This window comes from Phallusia mammillata, chromosome 4 (genome assembly GCF_965637545.1).
Source record: "Phallusia mammillata chromosome 4, kaPhaMamm4.hap1.1, whole genome shotgun sequence".
NCBI classification, from domain to species: Eukaryota; Metazoa; Chordata; class Ascidiacea; order Phlebobranchia; family Ascidiidae; genus Phallusia; species Phallusia mammillata.
Genome location: NC_137255.1, coordinates 11,333,844 through 11,353,562, shown reverse-complemented (window position 1 = coordinate 11,353,562; position 19,719 = coordinate 11,333,844). Strand labels below are relative to the sequence as shown.

Here is a 19,719-nt window from a genome sequence, read left to right as displayed (position 1 = left end):
TTGATTAAGTATCAGTTATGTTAGTTCATTGGTGTAGGTTATGATTTTTCGAAACTTATGTAAAAAAACATTCCAGCCACAGTTAAAAGTGTGATGTACTGTTGTGGCAGGGAAAGGGGCAAGCTTTTTTCTTGCCCTTTTATTTGCCCTTCTTTGTTCAACAACAAACTTGCTACTTTTCAATTCTCACAATTTGGTCAAGGGAAAGCATGTGGCCAATGAATCATAACATTTGCTTCAAGACAAAAAGAGAAATTAACACTAAAAGGCGAAGAGAGAATGTCATTACTTGAGACTGTATCTAAAATGTAAAAGCATAGAGCCAATAAATGATAAGCTGCAGACAGTGCACACTGTTTCGACGTATAAGGTCTCATCAGTGCAGCTGGTGACAAGACGTCGGCCGCATTGGCTAGTGTAGCCATTCAATGGCACTCCAGTTTGTTGGGAGCAACAGGGTACAAACCCGACCGATTTCTCGTCACCAGCTGCACTGATGAGACCTTACAGGTCGAAACAGTGTGCACTGTCTGCAGTGTATCTAAAATGTATGTGTATGTGCCATGTTGTATAGTGGGCGTGTGTTGCTACACTTACTTCAACTGTATGGTGGCAGTTAATAAATTAGACACTATTTTCTGCACTGTCAAGTGAGCTTTTATCTAATAGTGAGAGATAGATTTTGGTTTTCATGGCCACATAAAAGAGAAAGCTTCTCTGTGGTTGTAGACCAACACCATGGTAACTTAGTTTGGCAAATGTAAATGATTACTTACGAGCAATGTGTACTGTTTATCACACGAAATGGTTTGGTAAATTGTGATATGAGTTACCGATTTGTATCTAGTTCTATTTAGTGTTACACACTGTAGGTGAATATAGTCTTTACCCACTTGATTGTAGATGATTCTTCGATTGCTTTAATCTGAAGCATGGGCCATTTAACAGAATTCGTTGATGAACCAGATTGTGATTAATCAGAATTTTCTGCAGCTTGAATTGTTTTGTTTTTAGAGATGGTTTGACTCTTGCAAAAACAGTGATCGGTGGCAAGAAATCTTCCGTAATCCTCTTTTCAACGCATGGCAACAGCAAAACAAAATCCAAAGCACGCAAAGATGGTGTTACATACGAATTGAAACAACGTAAAAAGGTCACAACATTAGGACCAAAGAATTCAAAAAGTTTGGCACCTCAGAGTCAACAACAGAAGAACAAGGACAATTGGGAAATTAAATCTCCTTCAACTGTTCCCATTTCCAAAACGCAAAAAAATCAACCCCTAAAAGCCAACAAAAAAGAAGACCAGACCCTTTTAACTGTTTTAAACCCTAAATCACGAAAAATTCAGCAACAAAACAACACTGAAAATACAGATATTCAAACTTCTTCAACTACATCTGCTACAAAGAAACAAAAAAGTACAAATCAACGCAATAAAGAATTGAAACCTTCTGATATTGACAAAAATGCACGAGAACAAGACAAAACTGATGTTAAATCTTCCACCGAAGATGGCACGAAAAAAACATTATCGACAAACGAAGTTGTGCCAAATTATGTTGCACTCACTCATGACCAACTTAACAGCATTCTTAATTTGGTCCAAGCTAATATTACAAAAGAACACAGTGTTGAAAGCACCAATTTTTTATCTCTTGCAACCAAAGACTTGTTGCAAGGTACAGAAAGTACAGTTTCTCCAACAGTTGAGAAGGCAGAAGAAAAGGTGGGATCAGAAACCACAGAACTATCATCAGACACTGAAAGTAAAAAAATTGAAAATGATGAAGAAAATTCTACTGTAGAAAATACCCCAAGTGGAGAAGGTCAGTAGCAAATGTGTTTTTGATAATACTGTATTCTCAACAAGAAAGTTCACAACGCAGTGAATGGTTGAGCAATGCATCTATAAACCCTTGGCTATACTTTCACAAAGCATTTATATCCAAAAAAATTCCCTGAAAGGGAGACATATTGAATTTCTCAAATTGTGTTTTTTTTCTTCCCAAAGTTTGTCGGATTTGTTTTGCCATCAAATGTTTGATGGATTTGGATGACAGATGGTAGTTATGTAGATGTGCACCCCACTTTGTTTGTGTTGATAACCCCAGCATTTACCCCGCTAGCCCCCTAAAATGTTTTTTTTCTCCCCAAAGTTTATCCGACTTGTTTTGCCAATAAATATTTGATGGATTTGGCTGAAACTTACACAGATGGTAGATATAGTTATGTAGATATGCATCCAACATTGTTTGTGTGTTGATAACCCCAGTATTTACCCCGCTAGCCCTGGGTGAGTTTTTAAACTGTGTCGGAATTGGCTAAAATTTGGATAGCATGTAGAATATGCTATTTGTAGCTGTAGGTTTTCTGTAAAGATTATCAGTAGTAAAGTTACACAACCCACTAATTGAATTGTTCGTTTTTTGACTTAATTTAGAGCCTCCTTGCCATAGGCGTAGAGTTTTAAAAAATGCCAGGGGTGCGACTTTTGATCAATAGCGCCGATACCTATACCAGCATGTGCAGTATATATATACTTTGGCGGTATGCGACTCAATACCAATACCTTTACTTTGTTTTAGACTGTATTTTCTGTATTATAAATAGTCACTTGACACAATTGCTTTGTGTGGTTGGGACGTTTGATGGGCGTCTAATAACGTATGCAAATACCGAACGGACGATTTGCCGATAAAATCAGTAATTTTAACTAGGGTTGGGCATTTGACCAGTCAAATAAAATCTGGTCAATTGACCGGTCAAATACTTGTCAAATAGGTCAAATATCTGTCAAATACTATGCACACTTTTAAATTGCAATTTTAGTTAAAATTTGGAAGTTAAATCTTCTTCTAAACCATAAGCAATGGAAATAAAGGTTCAACTCATGTTAATTTGTTTGTGAAACAAGAAATGTTCAGTATATACTATATTACAGACTTTTCCGACTGCATTGCATGCTTCATTTCATCAATGGCCCCACCTGTGTGTCTCTAATTTTCATTCAGTAATCACAGAACTGGATTCTCATAATATTCTATATACATCAGATTAAACTCTAATTTTGACTGAGATTTAACTGCAAAACCTGCTTATCCTGCTTAAAGTCGTAATTTATGCTGTTACGCTGTTGTCACATCTCCATTCATGACAAAAAAGAATATACAAAAGCTTGATATGTACGTAATCCACAAAAATCTATTCAAGGCAATTATAAGCTAAGTATACAGCTACAAACAATTTTTGGATCAACTATAGAAAAAGGGACTGTAGACCTACAAGTTTACACAGATGCTTTAAATTACTTAGATTTTTTATCTGTCAGTAAAAATGTGCAACATTTGCAAAAATGCCCAAGTATATACTAATGAACTAACTTCACCTCATGCACATATCACACTCGATTTATATTAAGATAAAAATTGATCCATGGTTTTTAAATGCATTGTAAACCTTGCAAAGTTTGCCATACCGTATCAGATCTTAATTCCAAATGAATAGTATCTCCTAATTCTTTTGGCATTTATTTTAAATGAACAAAACACGTCTATATTGGTTTTAAAAGCACTTATTAATACAATAGTATGCCCTAAACTGTTCTACCTGAGGGCTATTAGAAATAATTTATCGTTTCCAACAACCAAAAAGCAAGTCCAAGAAAATTTACCACATTTGATTTTTAAAATTAAAAATAGTATTTGACCGGTTAAATAAAGTGCTGTCAATTGACCGGCTTGCCAACCCCAATTTTAACAACGATTTAGTTTTTAAAGAATTTGTTACGATGGGAAATAAAAGTAAAAGCAGTTCACGTTTCAAATATGGCTGAACGTGTATTGTTCACGCCTAAACTTAGGTCATGTTGGATCAAGTTTGAGCTGTTGCGGTGCTCAAACAATAATTGTTGCGTTTCAACCAATGTATGTTCAATTAATTACGTGACTACAAACTAGTGATGTACCGAATCGGCAAAATTTCGATTCGGCCGAAACCGAATATTCGGTGGTTTTGCCGAATAAATTCGGCCGAATCAACCGAATCATTTATGACGTCACGCGAAGTCGTACGCTATGCGTTTGACATGAAAATATATGTTTATCTACCAGGCAATTAGTGCAGAATGGTTGTGTTTAGTCCCTATTTTTAGTTCTGTGGTAAAAACGATAATGTGTAAAAAAAGATAATGATTGGCGCGATTTTCGTTGGTACTAAGCAGAAAAGACACGTTTAACGCTTTAAATATGCGTTCGTAAAAGATTCGGTTTCGGCCGAATCGCAACAAATTATTCGGCCGAAACCGAATCTTTGCAAAAGTGGCCGATTCGGCCGAATAAATTCGGCAAACCGAATATTCGGTACATCTCTACTACAAACGCATTTGTGTTTAATTGGTAATACGTTTTAAAACCGACGTAACTTGAACAAAGATGAGTTTTTGACGTTACACAAAGTACTCCAGTGCCCCTTGCAAACTATTTGTATCTTGTGTCGCATAAACAGAATAAAAGGTTTCTGGAGTGTCATAAACACATTGACTCACACTTGACAAAATTTTTTTCTAACCATTTAATAGGGTTCTACATATTGCCCAAATATTCAGATTCAGCCGTGCCGTTAAGACATGGTTTGGTAGGCCTACCATACGTCCTCTTTTTGGAGGACACGTCCTCCTTTTTAACAAAAGCCAAGTTGTCCTCCAAAGACAAGAAAAAATGCCCTCCTTTTAAAGGAATTTCTGATTTATCAAATACATATGTGACAATCGTGCTATTCAAAACAGCAAAATATAGATCTTCAGCTTTTTTTTTTTATATTTTTTTTTTAGAATACAGGTTTTCCTTTTTAAAAATACAAGCTTATTTTAATGTTGTGATGTGATAAACGTCAAACTATATTGTACAGACGAATCAGGTTAATCGCATACCGGTTTATCGCATAAACCGGATATTCGCATCAATTTTCAACGAAATATGCGATTAACCGGATTGATGATCTCAATGTGAAAGTCGAACAGACCGAGTTTTTCGAATAAAAAACGACGATATGATGGTAATGTACGCGAAAAAGACGTAGATGCGTGTTTGCATTCTACACCAAATAACGCAACTAATTTCAACGTTGAAAATGACACGTCTCGACCATAAAATATTTTTGAAAAGTTATTAGGAGATTAAATCGGCGTTTAGTTTACCGCTGTGCGATAACAAGGCGTCGTTATCTCAAAGCCGTGTACATTGTTCCCTTTTTTGTTGGCTTATCTAATCGCCAATAGTGATATAACAAGCGTTTAAATAAAGAGTTCAATGTGTTAAAATTACAAAACTGGTGTTCCGGCAGAGACGCTGATAAGTGCGGACTGCACCAAATTCGAAGTATTAAACTGTATTGGAATGTAAACAATGTTAAATGTAAAACAAATGGTTAAAAATGTTTTCTGTTATATTGTTCATGACCCGCCAAACACGTGATGGTTGTAAAAAATGTTAGATCGCAAGTAATCACTCTATGTTGTTTAGATTCTCCGATTTGTCGCTCGGCACAGACGGTTTGAACATGCTTAGGCGCCACTAGGCTTAGGGCAGTGTTTCTCAAACTTATACGGATCGCATATCGCGACATACCACCTAAACCAGTGGTTCCCAACCATTTTGTAGTCACGGACCCCTTTCATAAATTTAAAGTCTGTGGACCCCAAAGTAATTTCCAACAGGTATTTTTATGTTTCTTGTTTCTTGCATTATACGTTATTATGCCTTTGAAGCATTTTCATTCACTTTTACAGTCCTTTAATTTCAAAGAAGTTTCTGTATTGTAGCGGTCATTACAATAAATCGATACATATTGTGGTATATTTATATAACTTGACAAACTTGTCCTATAAAGTCTTTTGTCCACGTGTGTTATGATGTCACAATAGGAAAAACAATCACAAAAAGTAACTGTTCAGTGTTGTTGGAGACCACTGACCTAAACCTGATTTCAATAGATAGCCTTAGAAATAGACCTATTTTCTCGACCCGACTAGTGTATTTAGCAATTTCAAAAGACAGTCCAAAACACGAGTATCGCCCAAACCAGGGCTGGTCAGTTGGGTCAGTTGAGGTACAATTTTAAATCGGACTTAAATTAAGTATCACAGAAATCTACTCGCGTACCACCTGAAAAGTTCCGGCGTACCACTAGTGGTACGCGTACCACAGTTTGAGAACCACTGGCTTAGGGGAATGTTTTTGTGAACAAGTTGGTCAACTTGAAACCAGTGCTTTAATTTGGTACCGAAAAAAATGGGGAAATTTGTAGTTAATGCTGAACAAACGTTCCATACACCAAGTTGCATATTTAATTAAGTTTTTCGTCCAAGTGATGCAAAGTTATACAAATTAGTCGTTTTTTATACATGTAACACACAAGAGACTGTAATGAAACAAATTTATTAGATTTGTACAGTCATATAAAGGAATTTTTTAATGTGCTACCGTATGGCCTGGAAATGTCATACAGTTTTAGTATGTACAACTTAGAAATCAGCACTTTTTACTATTAGACAATGAATTTAGAGTGATCTTTACATCTTAAATGTTTGTTTCAACTATTCCTGATGGTTTAACAGTTCACAATGAACAAATTCATACTTTTGGTATGTGTCTACTCGATGCAAACAACTCCTGCCAACAAATTAATTTAGATTTTATCGGAAGAATAGACTAATTGTCCAAAAAATACTTTATTAGTTATATAACTAATTGTCCAAAATTAACAATTATTAGTTATATAACTTTACAATAACCACCATATCGTTTTTGCACAAAGCTGAAAACCTTAAATGCGATTCGGTTCGGCAGCCATAGGCGCCCACTTGCCAAAATTGGCGGGGAGGCAGAATTTTATAACTTGGTAAAGACAGAAATATTTCCAGCCCGGCCGTCACCTAATGTCGCAAATTACACTCTTTGCCGCGTGTTTCTGTTTTAACACATACATAAGCAGCTGATTCCAGCTGAACTATAGTATGCTTTATTTTTATGCAACAACCCGAAAACGCGTATGGTAATCGTTTACATTTCTAGGTCGTTTGGTACGTTTAAAACTTGTTGTCGATTATAGCAGTGAGTTGTATGTTACGCATTTTTAGCTTTTAAGTTTAGTTTATTATCATAAATCAGGAGTCACCAAAGTACGGCTTGCGAAGATATTTTTTATTAATATATATCTTGGAAAGAAACGAGTTAACCGTTGAACATTAATTTGCTGCGAAAGTATTCCCACAACAACATGTGGGATTAAGTTTACCTAGTTTTACACTTCACAGGACGCATAACAATGATCTAAAGGCAGTTCGTTACATCACAGATAAGACTATAGGCAACAATGCTTTCGTTATTGTGCGCAAACAATTGCCTTTATTTGTTAATTGTGATAGAATAATTGAGTAATGCCAGTCGAAGAGATAATTTATGCCAAATAATTTTATTTTTCGACAGTAGCATTATCTGACTCTAGATAATATTGTAGTTTCTGATGGTCTTGTAAAGGCGCTATGTAGACCATAGGTATCGAACGGCGCTGCGTTAGGGCCTGCAAGCCATGTGGCCATCGAATGTCATTTTCTTATTATACAGCTCGCCGTGAAATAAACTTGTTAACCCCTGCTTTAAACATTGCCATGTTGAATTTGTGTCGATGTTGCTGACTACGTTTTAGTAAACACTACTTGCATGGGTTTTACCCAATGGCCCATTACATACAATGCTTGAAGTACGTACGTTTGTGACGTACAAACGCGTGTTTTTTTCAGAAGGGCCTTTCTGGTCCAACTAGAGCAGGGGTTCCCAACCTTTTTTGTTGCTCGTACCCCTTTGTCACGTCAGAGCATTCTTCGTACCCCCAAAAAAATGTGATGGAATTTTTCAGATATATATTGGTAAATTGAATTGCTTTCGCAATATAGCTCAATTAAACGTTAAACCGGTATTTCACACAAAAATCACAAAAATAAATTAACCGTTAGTAGAAGATTTACAGCAAGACTACATTGAATGCGTCCTTTATCTGTGCAGTTTCTTCCTAACTTTGTTGTTTATTGCTGGCAGCAAGTAAAAAGCATTGTTATGAGACAATGAGGCAGGCTTCTTACTAAATAACAAACAATTATTTGTAGATAATCGTTATTTTAAAGCAAAGACCGTAATCGCACAATATCATTTACAATACCAAAATAAAACTGTACTGTGAAATCTGTTTAAAAAGCTGCCGTGTGGCCCAACGATCTTCGTACCCCTTGATGTTCAATCTCGTACCCCTTGATGTTCAATCTCGTACCCCTACCCCCGGTTGGGAACCCCTGAACTAGAGTACTAGACAGTCGTTGACTGAGCAGTAGTTTTAGTTAGAACAAAACCGTATGCGCATCATTTTGTAAGTTAACGCAAAACTTGTTTATGACATAGTAAGCGACGCAGATACCCGGGGAGGGCGGCGCCTCCCCACCTCCCCATAAGTGGGCACCAGTGTGGGCAGCCATGTAGTTTTCTGTTTCAGCCAACCGAAGCATTACGTCACATAAAGCGCATCAACGATAGGATTCGATTCGCTTATGTATCGCTTATGTCAAATTGAATGAAAATTGGACAGTTTGTAGAATTTGCTATTCATTGGTGTATATTTTTTAGTTTTACCCTATTATGCCACTATTTACTCCTCCTTTTCTTTAAAAAAAGAAAGTTAAATATGACATATATACTTCAAACAATATCTGGGTTGAATCTGATTTGTATGGTTTGTACCCTACATAGTATTATTATTTAAGCCCAGTGCTGATCACTGTGTTTTATCTTACAACACCCGACTTTCATTGTTACCTCTTGAAACGCATAATTTTCAACTTTGATAAGCATAGGAAATATAATAATGTTTTAAAATAGGTCATAGTGTATGTGCAATGGCAAAATATGCTTAGCCATCCTTCTAGTAACTTAAAATGATTGGTAGCTGTGAAACCACGCTAAAATATTACGAAGTAAAACATGCTATTAAAGACTTAAAGTGTTGCTGATTGCTTAGGATGGTACATCCAGATGTTGCAAAAATGGGTCTCTGTCCCTGAAATGGACACATATTGTTTTTGTCTACATCTTTTTTTTGTCTAACACTGGTTTGTTCCAACCATTTAGTCAAGAAAGAGTGCTTCAAACTTTTTCAAATTTCCACACATTTATCTAAAGCAGCGTGGTCCAACTGCAGGCCCGCGGGCCAATTGTGGCCTGCGAGATAATTTTGTTCGCCGGCGAAAGTCCAACGTTTTAATGACAACTATAATATTTTTGTTTTCAATGTAATAAACCAAAACTGTGAAGATGAAACAACACAAAATACTGTACAAAAATCTCTCATTGTGACGCATAACAAGGCATTGTTTGACATGTACATATGTTTTAATTTTTAAGAGATAATCATGAGAAAGTTTGTTATTGTAAGTTTAAACAAGGCAATCAATATTAAGTGTAAAAACTATCCAATCTCATAAATTTAGACAGAAATCACAAGGCCATAGGGTGAAACACAATATCAGATGATTCAAAATGGAACATTATATGTCAAAATTTCATCCAGTTTGAATACTGCTTAAAAAATTTTTTGCTGTATAAAACCTATTTTAAAGGGCTAGTTGGGTAACTGATAGGGTTTTACACCCAAACTAATAAAATCCCAAATATTTTGTTCCAAAAGAATAGACCATTTTGACCACTAAATTTGTATTTAGCAGCAATTGTTAATGCCATTTATCAAAATAGCCACCATTTATTGCAAGTCGACCACAAAAACAATTAGCATATGTTCAGTTGTCTTTGTAGAACTATTAGACCACTAAACTTTTGGTTTGTGATGACTAACATCATACAAAACGTATGAAAAATAGTTTGCAGTTTGGGGACTAACAGGGTAACCGCTTGGGTTGTAGAGTCAAACAAACCAGATGGCACATCTACCAGCTGTGAAAGTTTTATTCAAGTCCATCTTAGAGTTCATGCAAAAGGGGCATGGAAAAAGTCTACAACAGAAAAGTATAGGTTGAAATCAAGACATGTCCCTTTAAGGCAGGGGTTCCCAACCTGTGGTACGCGTACCACTAGTGGTACGTGAAGGTTTTTCAGGTGGTACGCAAGCAGCTTCAGTTTTTTTTTCACAAAAACCTGTATTCACAACTTTATATTTTATTTACAAGAAAAATTCCCAAAGCCTATTCTTATTGTTACGTAACTATTCTTGTTGTTTCTTATCACTACGATCTTCAAAATACAGGTCATGTCAATTGTCAACAAGAAGCACAGTGCTTTGAAAGGCCGTACAACGTGGGACAGTGGGCGTTAATTATGTCTAATGATTGCTCTTGATATATATCCTCTACTGTTTTATAGCTTAAGCTACATATAACGTCGAAAAATGCTAATTGTAAGCTTCAAGAAGTGGTACGCGTGGCAGTACCGAGCGTCCAAGTGGTACCAGATCGTAAAAAGGTTGGGAACCCCGGGTGCCTTCGAATACTACAGGTGCGCTTGGTAACCCTTTTTCGGGCAACTTAACTTAAAAATGCTGCAGGTAACTCTCTTTAGATCGATTAAACTCATAATAAGTGCGACGTGACTCGAAAATACTGTTTTTATGCGAGGAATTGTAAATACTGCAGTTAACGTTAAAAGACGCAAATAATGCTGGAAAAGTGTTACGATAGTCCCAACACACAACCAAAACCCTAAACTCTGAACCCTAAACCCTAACCACCTTAAAAACAGTACATACACCACTATTACGTTACGTCGCAGTAAATACGAGTTTACTCGTTTCAAAAAAGGTTACCTGCACTATTTACGGGCTTTGTTGAATTAAAACGAGTTACCTGTAGTTTACCAAGCGAAGTACCTAGCGGACCAAGCGCACCTAGCGCACCTTCAGTTTTCGAAGGCACCGGGGAACCCCTGCTTTAAGGGTAGAAGACCCATAATTGTGGAATTTTGTTCTTACTTTTTTTATAAGTGGCCGCCAGCAAAAAACAGTAATAAAATCAATGAGTTCAGTCCTTAAAAGGCATTTTTGGCACAAATATAACATAAAAATTTTAACATTATTTTATTTGATCAGAAACAAAGTCGGTGAGTGTGACAGATGAAAAGCAAGAGGTCAATCCAGGAACAATATTAGGATTTGGAATGAGAGATCAACAAAAGTCCAAGCTGGAAACAAGCAGACAAAAGTGGCTTGAAGAACTGAACGAGCAAGTTAGAACAAATAAAGAGGTAATTGTTAACAATGCTGTTTTGATCACACATCATGGTAACGTGATTAATTTTTGTTGGCAGAAATCAATGAATAAACCAGATCATTCAAGGGAAAAAAGAAAAACTGAAAGTGAGATAGGATTATTGTTCTGATCCAATTAAACATCAAGTAAACAAAGCATAGAACTGGGTTACACTTGCAGACACCCATTCTGATTAAGGCAAAATTTTCAATATTTTTGTCTTATTTGCCCCTTGACCTAGTTAGTGACATCATAGGCATCAATTCTCTGGGTGGCAGGGTTGGCGCACCTTCCCCTTTAAAATCTTTGGTGTGGCAGCCATTATAAAATAGCGTTCCCTAGTACCATAGTTGTGTCCGTGCATTCCCGACATTTGTTTGTTTCATTTTTTCTTTTATTGAACAAGCAGTCAGTTTACTTCAAGAATGTGCAAGGCAAGCGATGCGAAATTCTTTTTTATTTAATACGATGCATGCAACAAGTTTGCTACACCAGAGCAAGTCTAAACAAGGCTTATGCTGTAATAATGTTAATTTTTACATTATTATGTATTCTAAATGTCAATTTGCAGTTTGAGTTTATCACTATCTAATGCAAATATGGCAAAAGATATAGTGTATGTACAAAATGTTACAGTAGGTTGGTAGATTTAAAATGGCCATATTTAGTAAAGCCAACCCATAAGTTCGAGCTGTTCATTAGATACTGCAACAATCACTGAACCTCTTCATCTGAGAAACCAATCCTTACCAGCTGCAATGAGATCTTCTTTTTTCCTGGGGGAATTTACACCACGAGACCATGCATACAGTGCTAAAAAAAAGACAGAACAACAACGGTAATTATGGGTGCCTTTTCTGAATTGGACACATACTGTTTTCATCCATATTTTTCTTTCTTTTTTCTGTTTAATGCTGTTATCAACCCATTTGGTAAAGGAAGAGTGCTTCCAACTTATTTGAATTTACACACACAGTTGTTAGTTGCCTGAAGATCCTCCCAAAGTGTGACCTCAGATCATCCAGGGCTCACTCCCTGGGCTCTAAAACTAAACCAAATATGCATTTTATTGTCAAGGGTTGAGCCAGACGTTGGTCTACTCTAGGACCAGGGTTTTTCATTTGATAAACATAATAATTGTGTATAAGGATGTGGAGGCATAGACTTCTTTTTATATCTCGTTACTGCATTTTGGCTGCTTTTAGTTGGAAGCAAGAACTGGACCAGCAACTTGATGCAAAAAACAAAAAAGAAACAAATGTAAGAAGAATTTCTCCAAGCAGCAGTACTGACCAATCTGATTGGACTAAACATTTCGATACATTTACACCAAACAGGTATTGAAATCTGTAGGGGATTGGTTTTTTTATTTTGGGAGAGTGGTTAGAGGAATCATGTGGGTTATGATCCAACCCAGATGAACCTGATGGGAAAAACTAAGTAAAGTTAAACTAAGTGAAGTAATAAAGTTAAAACATCAAGTAAAACACTTTTTATCAGACTTACATAAAGTAGGCCGCTTAATGGCCATTGGTCATGAGCATGACATAGTTAGGCAGTACCCACCTACCTAGTATGGCAATGAATCAAATAACAATTAATATTAAGAATATTTCACAGGAAACCAACAGAATTTGACTTGACTCAACATACTGATACGAACGCTGAAAGTGCACAGGAACTTACATTGTAAGATTTTTTTGTTGACTATAAAGACTGCCATACAATTTGTTGTTTTCTTATCATTTAATATGCACACTGTTCAGTATGAGCTTACAACATGACAGCGCTAAACAAATATTTGACAAAAAGCTTTATCTGTCTTGAATATAATGATCAAGTCGAATCAAGTCAAGGATTTAATAACTTTCGGTCAAATTCACCTATTTTAGTTTTGCCAGTCTTTCAGTTCAAAAATACGAGCCATAATGCACTGAAATTTTAAACAGCTGTTTGTAGTCCGGTTGTTGTTTCAAATTTTAGCCTGATCAGTCGAGATGTTACCTTTGCAGTCCTATATAGCACAGAAGCCCAACGGAGTGATTCAATGCTTCACAATTGTGACAATTAAAAGCAGAGCAGGAGGTTTGTGTTTCACGCATGTACAGACATTTTACTGGGCATTCCTTTTGGTGATTAGAAATGAGCTGTTTTTGCACAACAATGCTACATGTTTTATTCTGTTAGCATGCGCATTTTCAATTTGAACGAGGGTTTTATACCATAGTGATTACAACTCTATAAACAATACTTAGGTTTTGTATAAATCAGACAAACGTTGTTAATTATTGTTAAATAACATAAAGGTCCAATGATGAACGAGACTTTTTCGAAAGCTTGGCTGCCACATGTCAAGAGGTCACTAAAGGTCAACTCGTAGGTATGGTAAAACATCATTAAGCAAAAAAAATTGTCACACATTAGCTTCTTTATTTTTGACAAATCAATTTGAGAAACAATGCATGAGTTATACATATAGGCAAAACACTATTGTTCAACAATAAGGACTGCATGTTATTGAAAACATATGAAAAGGTCATTAACGGTCATTCTGGTTTTGCACGATGAGTGGTTACTACAGATCAATAGTATACATTTTGCTAACAAGTGAAGAACAATTTGCCAAATAAACCTTTGCTGCAAAATGGCTTCTTAATTTTTTGTTTCATGAATACTGTTAGGGCTAAAAAGTTGAACTAGTTTTAAAATGGCCTTATCGAGGTCAAAACTATTAGAGATTAAATTCGAGAGTTGAACATATTTTTACCATCTGTTTTTACTAGTTTTGTTTATTTATGACAATATAATGATGTGAAAAGAGTATATATATGGATGTAAAAAGATAAAGAATGAAACCTTTTTAAGTTTTGGTTAATGCTTTTCTATTTATTTAAAACAAAATGTATAGGAAAGCCACCTTTCTAGTTTAAACATACTTTTTTTCTCCCTGCTGCAGTAATCATGTAAACACCACTTGACTAAATAGGCTTAGTCCCAAATAGATTTAAAACATGCTGCTCTGATGTCACACTTCTATGATAAATCCATCATAGTTAATTTAATTTTAATTCTGCTAGTACACAAAAAAGTATTTACTGTTCAGACTTGTTTTAGACCACTCGTTGAGAAACAAGAAAGTTTATTATCAACAAAAGAAGAATCACCTGAGCGCTTAACTCATTTAAGAACAATGACATCATTGCTAGATCCTGCAGAAATTGAAGCAATGGAACTGCGCAGGTTGAAGCAGGAAGAACATAGGGTTTGTCTTGAACACAAAGTTTATGTACTGTTTTAATTATGTGACAAACATATTTTAGTGTCTATTTGTCTAAGTAAGTTGAAAGTTATTCATTGGTAATTCCCAGTTTTAACGTTTTTAGCAAGAATATACAATCTATTTAATTCCTTTAGTACAGGGTCACCAAACTTTTTTCACATCAGGCCCTGATCCAGGCTTTCCCAAACTGGAACTCTTATTTGCCAGACCCTTTGTCCTGATTATTTAGAAACTTTCCAAACTAAGAGTTGGTAATTATGGGTCCCCTTCCCTGAAGGGGACGCATCTTGATTTCATTCAGTTTTTCTTTTTTCTCCGGTGAAGTTTGTCCATGCACTTTTGGCATGAAATCTTTGGTGAATTTGGATGAAACTTTCACAGATGGTAGATATATTTATGCAGGTGTGCCATTTGCTTTGTTTGACTTGATAACCCCAGTATTTACACCGCTAGACCCCAAAGTGTAAAACGTTTTTGTATGTTGCTCGGCACCACAAACGAAAGATTTCTGTGGTGTTATAGTATTATAAAGGCACCAGTACAGACAGTACTTGTGTTTGTGCATTACTTGGTGGACGTTTTTGCACATGTCAGTCAGAGGGGTATTAACAGCCTTATGACGTCAGAAGCGTTGACGAATGTTGTTAATAACACCTCTAGTGGTTAGAATTTTAAACATTGTTCGATTTGGATAAAATTTTACATGACTGTTAATTAGGTCATCATGGTTTCATATTTTATACTTTTGGGTGTTAAACCCCATCAGTTCCCGCTGACCCCCTAAAATGGGTGAGTTTTTTAAACAATGTATGAATTAAATGAAATTTGGATAGTATGAGAGTGTACCATTTGTAGGTGTTGATTGTTGTGTTAAACTCTGTAGTACCTACCATTTACTCCACTAGACTCCTACAGTGATGTACAATTTGCCATTAATAGGAGCTGATTGTTGTGTTTCAGCCTATTTTCTCACTATTTAACATATTTTCTCAGATAGTCATAAAATAGAAAAACCTCAAAAATGTATGAATGGAATGAATTTAAATAGTCTTTACTCCATATAGCATATTTATTATGGGTCCCCTTCCCTGAAGGGGACACATATTGATTTTACTCAAATTGTTTGTTTGTTTTTCTTCCCAAAGTTTGTCCGACTCGTTTTTCCATCAAATGTTTGATGGATTTGGCTGAAATTTACACAGATGGTAGATATAGTTATGTAGATGTGCATACCACTTTGTTTTTGTTGATAACCCCAGTATTTACCCCGCTAGCCCCCTAAAATAGGTATTTTCCCCCCGAAGTTTGTCCGACTCGTTTTTCCATCAAATGTTTGATGGATTTGGCTGTAATTTACACAGATGGTATATATAGTTATGTAGATGTGCATCCCACTTTGTTTTTGTTGATAACCCCAGTATTTACCCCGCTAGCCCCCTAAAATGGGTGTTTTTTACCCGAAGTTTGTCCGACTCGTTTTTCCATCAAATGTTTGATGGATTTGGCTGTAATTTACACAGATGGTAGATATATTTATGTAGATGTGCATACCACTTTGTTTTTGTTGATAACCCCAGTATTTACCCTGCTAGCCCCCTAAAATGGGTGAGTTTTTAAACAGTGTCAGAATTGGCTGAAATTTGGATAGCTTGTATAGTATGCCATTTAGGTGTCGATTGTTGTGTTCAACCCTGTAGTCCTAACATTTACCCCACAAGCCCCCAAAGTGTAAAACGTATTTGTATGTTACTGGGCACCACAAATTAAACATTTCTTTGGAGCAATAGTATTACAAGGGCAACCAGTTGTATGTTACTCATTGGGGCATTGTGGGTTGCTTGGTGGACGTTTTAGCGCCATGACAGTTTGGGGGTTGTTAACAGCCCTATGACGTCAGAAACATTAACGGTTGTTGCTCAAAACACCTCTAGTGGTCGAAATTTTAAACATTGGCGGATTGGGCTCAAAAATTAGTACTATTTATTGAGTCATTGTGGTTTTATATTTTTTTAGTTTGTGTGTCAAACCCAATTAGTTAACCTAATAGCCCACTAAAATGGGTCAGTTTTAAACACGTTAAATAGAAGTATGTTAAATAGGACATACTTCAAACAATATCTGGGGTGAATCTAATTTTATAGTTTGTATTCTCATAGTATTATTATTTAAGCCCAGTGCCGATCACTGTGTTTTACCTTAAAACACCAGACTTTCTCATGGTTATCTCTTGAAATGCATTGAAATCTCTTGAAATCTTGAAATGAAATGTATTTTCAACTTTGCATGTGTGGGGACCCATGAGTTTCTGCCTGCAGAAACGACTAAGGTTATAAAAGACGATGGCTAATATGGGACCCAATACAAAATAAGCATAGGAAATATATTAATGTTTTAAAATAGGTTACAGTGTAAATGCAACGACAAAATGTGCTAAGTCACCCTTCTAGTTTATGCACAGTACCAATCACTGTGTTTGACGATACAATGCCAAACTGTCTCATTGTTATCTCTTGAAATGCATTATTTACAACTTTGAATGTGTGGGGACCCATGAGTTTCTGCTTTCGGAAACAACTAAGATTATAAAAGACAGTGGATGATATGGGACCCAATATAAAAGAGAAAATCCCGGGATGAAATTTTTTGCTGAAATTGTCAGGGATCCCAGGAAAGAAACTATTAATATTGTTCTAGCAACTTAGGAAACACTTACTGCTGTTTAAATTTATCACCACAGACAGGAATTGGTCGCTTGTTGGCATTTGCAAATAGTTATATTGAACTGAGGAAATACAAGGAGCAAGTGCAGTGAGACAAATTCACTCATACTTTTTTACTAACTACAAACAGTTTGTTCAAAAGTTTTCCCAATAATGTGTCAGTAATTAGATATTTAGGATAAAAACTGGCGCAGAGAAACAATTTGGGCCAGATATTTTCTGTGAGATTTTTTTAATTCCCTGGGCTGCCAAGGGGGCGGCATAAAAATAACCTTGACTTCACTAATATCGATTTGACACATCATAATATCTTGGAAACTGACTTTTGTGTTCTGAGAATAACTTTAACCCAAACTTGTGTTAGATAGTTTAGGTGCCCTTTTGTTCCTTGCAACTTGAAAATAGTGCTGTTGGCAAGGTCAAACTAAAAAAATATGTTTTTTTTTATTGGACAGTGCCGCCATTTTAATTTTTTGGTGTTTTCAGCGAGCTATCAATCAACAAGTGGATGAAAAACGAAAGCTGAAAGAAGATGAAAAGAAAGCACAAAGACAAGTAGAAGAAATGGAAGAAAAACGTTTGGCTGAAGATCGAATAAAACTTCAAGTGCAGTATGAGAAAGAGAAACATCAGCAACTTGTCAAAGAGGTATGAATCTTTTATAATAAAACTCATAGTTGCATTTATTGACAGAGCTGGGAGATATACGGTCTGACTTGTAGTAACTTGAATCCTTATAGTTATGCAGTATCTTTAAGGTTGATTAAAGTTATTACTCTGTTCATAAATAAACTGGATATTCGACTGATAACAAAAAAACTTTTGACTTCAACTTCAATTCCTGAAACCCTATTTCTTATATGTCTGATGTTGATTTTCTATTTTAGGAGAAACGGGAACAGCAAACTCGCAAACTTTATCAACAAATCCAGGAAGCAGAGGCTTTTGCTTTAAGGGATAAATTGGAGCGGCGAAAGCACATTTTACATGACAATGGCCATGATACCTCAAGACTGGAAAAAACTCACAATACCCTACTTGCGACGTATGTTTGTTACAATGTCCTCCAGTGTTTTCTCTTTTTACACACCATTTCTAAAAAAATGTGTCCAAACAATTTATTGTACTGAATAAATAAAAACTTTTGTTTTTAGCAAATCGCTCCCAGCAACACAACAACTGCCAGACAAAACAAAACCGATTTTATTTGCTTCTACAGAAAAATCAGAGTCATGTAATGTGCTAACGTACTAATATTGTGTTTTTATTATTGATTTTTTCTTGTTTTATTAAGATAATGAGAGAGAACAGCCAGTATCTGTGACAACCAATACAAGTAATGGTAAAATAAAGTTGGAAATTTCTTTGTCCCAATCATCTGGAAACTTTGAATTTGCTGAAGCAGCTGTTCAAACTGGTATTGTCAGTTTTTTTTTATTTGGTTTTATTCTTTGATGGGGACATGTATTTGTCCATATTTTTTCTGTTTAACACTGGTTTGTTCCACCTGTGTGGTTAAGAAAAGTGCTTCAACCTTTTTCAAATTTACACACATATGAGTTAATTACCCCAAGTTGATCTCCAATTTGGACCTCCAACAGGCCCCCAAATGTGAATTTTTTGAAAATGGCTATATCTACTAAAGTACATCATCCAGAAGTTTCAAACTTTCTTGGTTGGTACTTAAAAAAATGTTTTAAAGCTTTTTTTTACTTTTGGTTAGATTCACTAATTTTAGCCTTTCAACCTCGAATATTCATTTTCAGGTACTTTAGATCTTAATAAGACAACTTTTAATGTGCTGAAATTTTATCACTCAGAGGGTAGCAGACATGACTTTTGTTGTTGGTTTTGCTACTCTGTGTCATATACAGTAGTTTCTGTGGTTTCATGTTTTTCAATGTGTGTCACCGAAGCCCAGTTAAAGAGATCATTTTTGTGGTGTTATTTTGCTTGTTTACCACATGCCATCTTTTGTCTTTTCAAACATGAAAATGATTGCAACCAATTAACACCACCAGTTTGCATGTAATCCTATGTGAGAACTTATTCAATTCTGCTTGCAGAAACAATTGTGTTGTTAAATGCTGTGTAAAGGTAGGGACACAATTAAACTGCAGTGTACATGTGTTGTAAGTATGGCAAATGGTTTATGGGAATAACCATCATTTTACATGTAGTCTATATAACTTGCAATATATAGGAAAGTCACCTTTCTAGTTTTCCTTAAAATGGGTATACAGACAATCCAAGAGTGGAGTGTATTGGATTTTTGGAATCCATTGCAATAGCATCTTTGTAACTATAAAAATAATGTCATACCAGGATAGTTCACTAGAAAATACCAGTGAACTTTATACGGTGTGATTTGAAGGGTCATGTTGAAGCTTATCACTTACCTTAACCCCATTTTTTGT

The 19,719-nt window shown here is 35.7% G+C and overlaps 1 protein-coding gene across 3 annotated transcripts in view; it reads left to right on the top strand.

Annotated features, from left to right (window-relative positions):
- The window catches only part of LOC145223083 (coiled-coil domain-containing protein 66-like), a 33,825-nt gene that overhangs the window by 1,172 nt on the left and 12,934 nt on the right, over positions 1–19,719 (top strand). For all 3 annotated transcript variants that reach the window (XM_080089401.1, XM_080089400.1, XM_080089402.1), the window contains exons 2-12: positions 1,015–1,829; positions 11,143–11,297; positions 11,361–11,409; positions 12,005–12,140; positions 12,508–12,639; positions 12,923–12,991; positions 14,417–14,564; positions 17,789–17,950; positions 18,190–18,347; positions 18,457–18,536; positions 18,597–18,719. In XM_080089401.1, the coding sequence (XP_079945527.1) occupies positions 1,015–1,829; positions 11,143–11,297; positions 11,361–11,409; positions 12,005–12,140; positions 12,508–12,639; positions 12,923–12,991; positions 14,417–14,564; positions 17,789–17,950; positions 18,190–18,347; positions 18,457–18,536; positions 18,597–18,719 (2,027 nt within the window). The remainder of the gene's footprint in view (positions 1–1,014; positions 1,830–11,142; positions 11,298–11,360; positions 11,410–12,004; positions 12,141–12,507; positions 12,640–12,922; positions 12,992–14,416; positions 14,565–17,788; positions 17,951–18,189; positions 18,348–18,456; positions 18,537–18,596; positions 18,720–19,719) is intronic.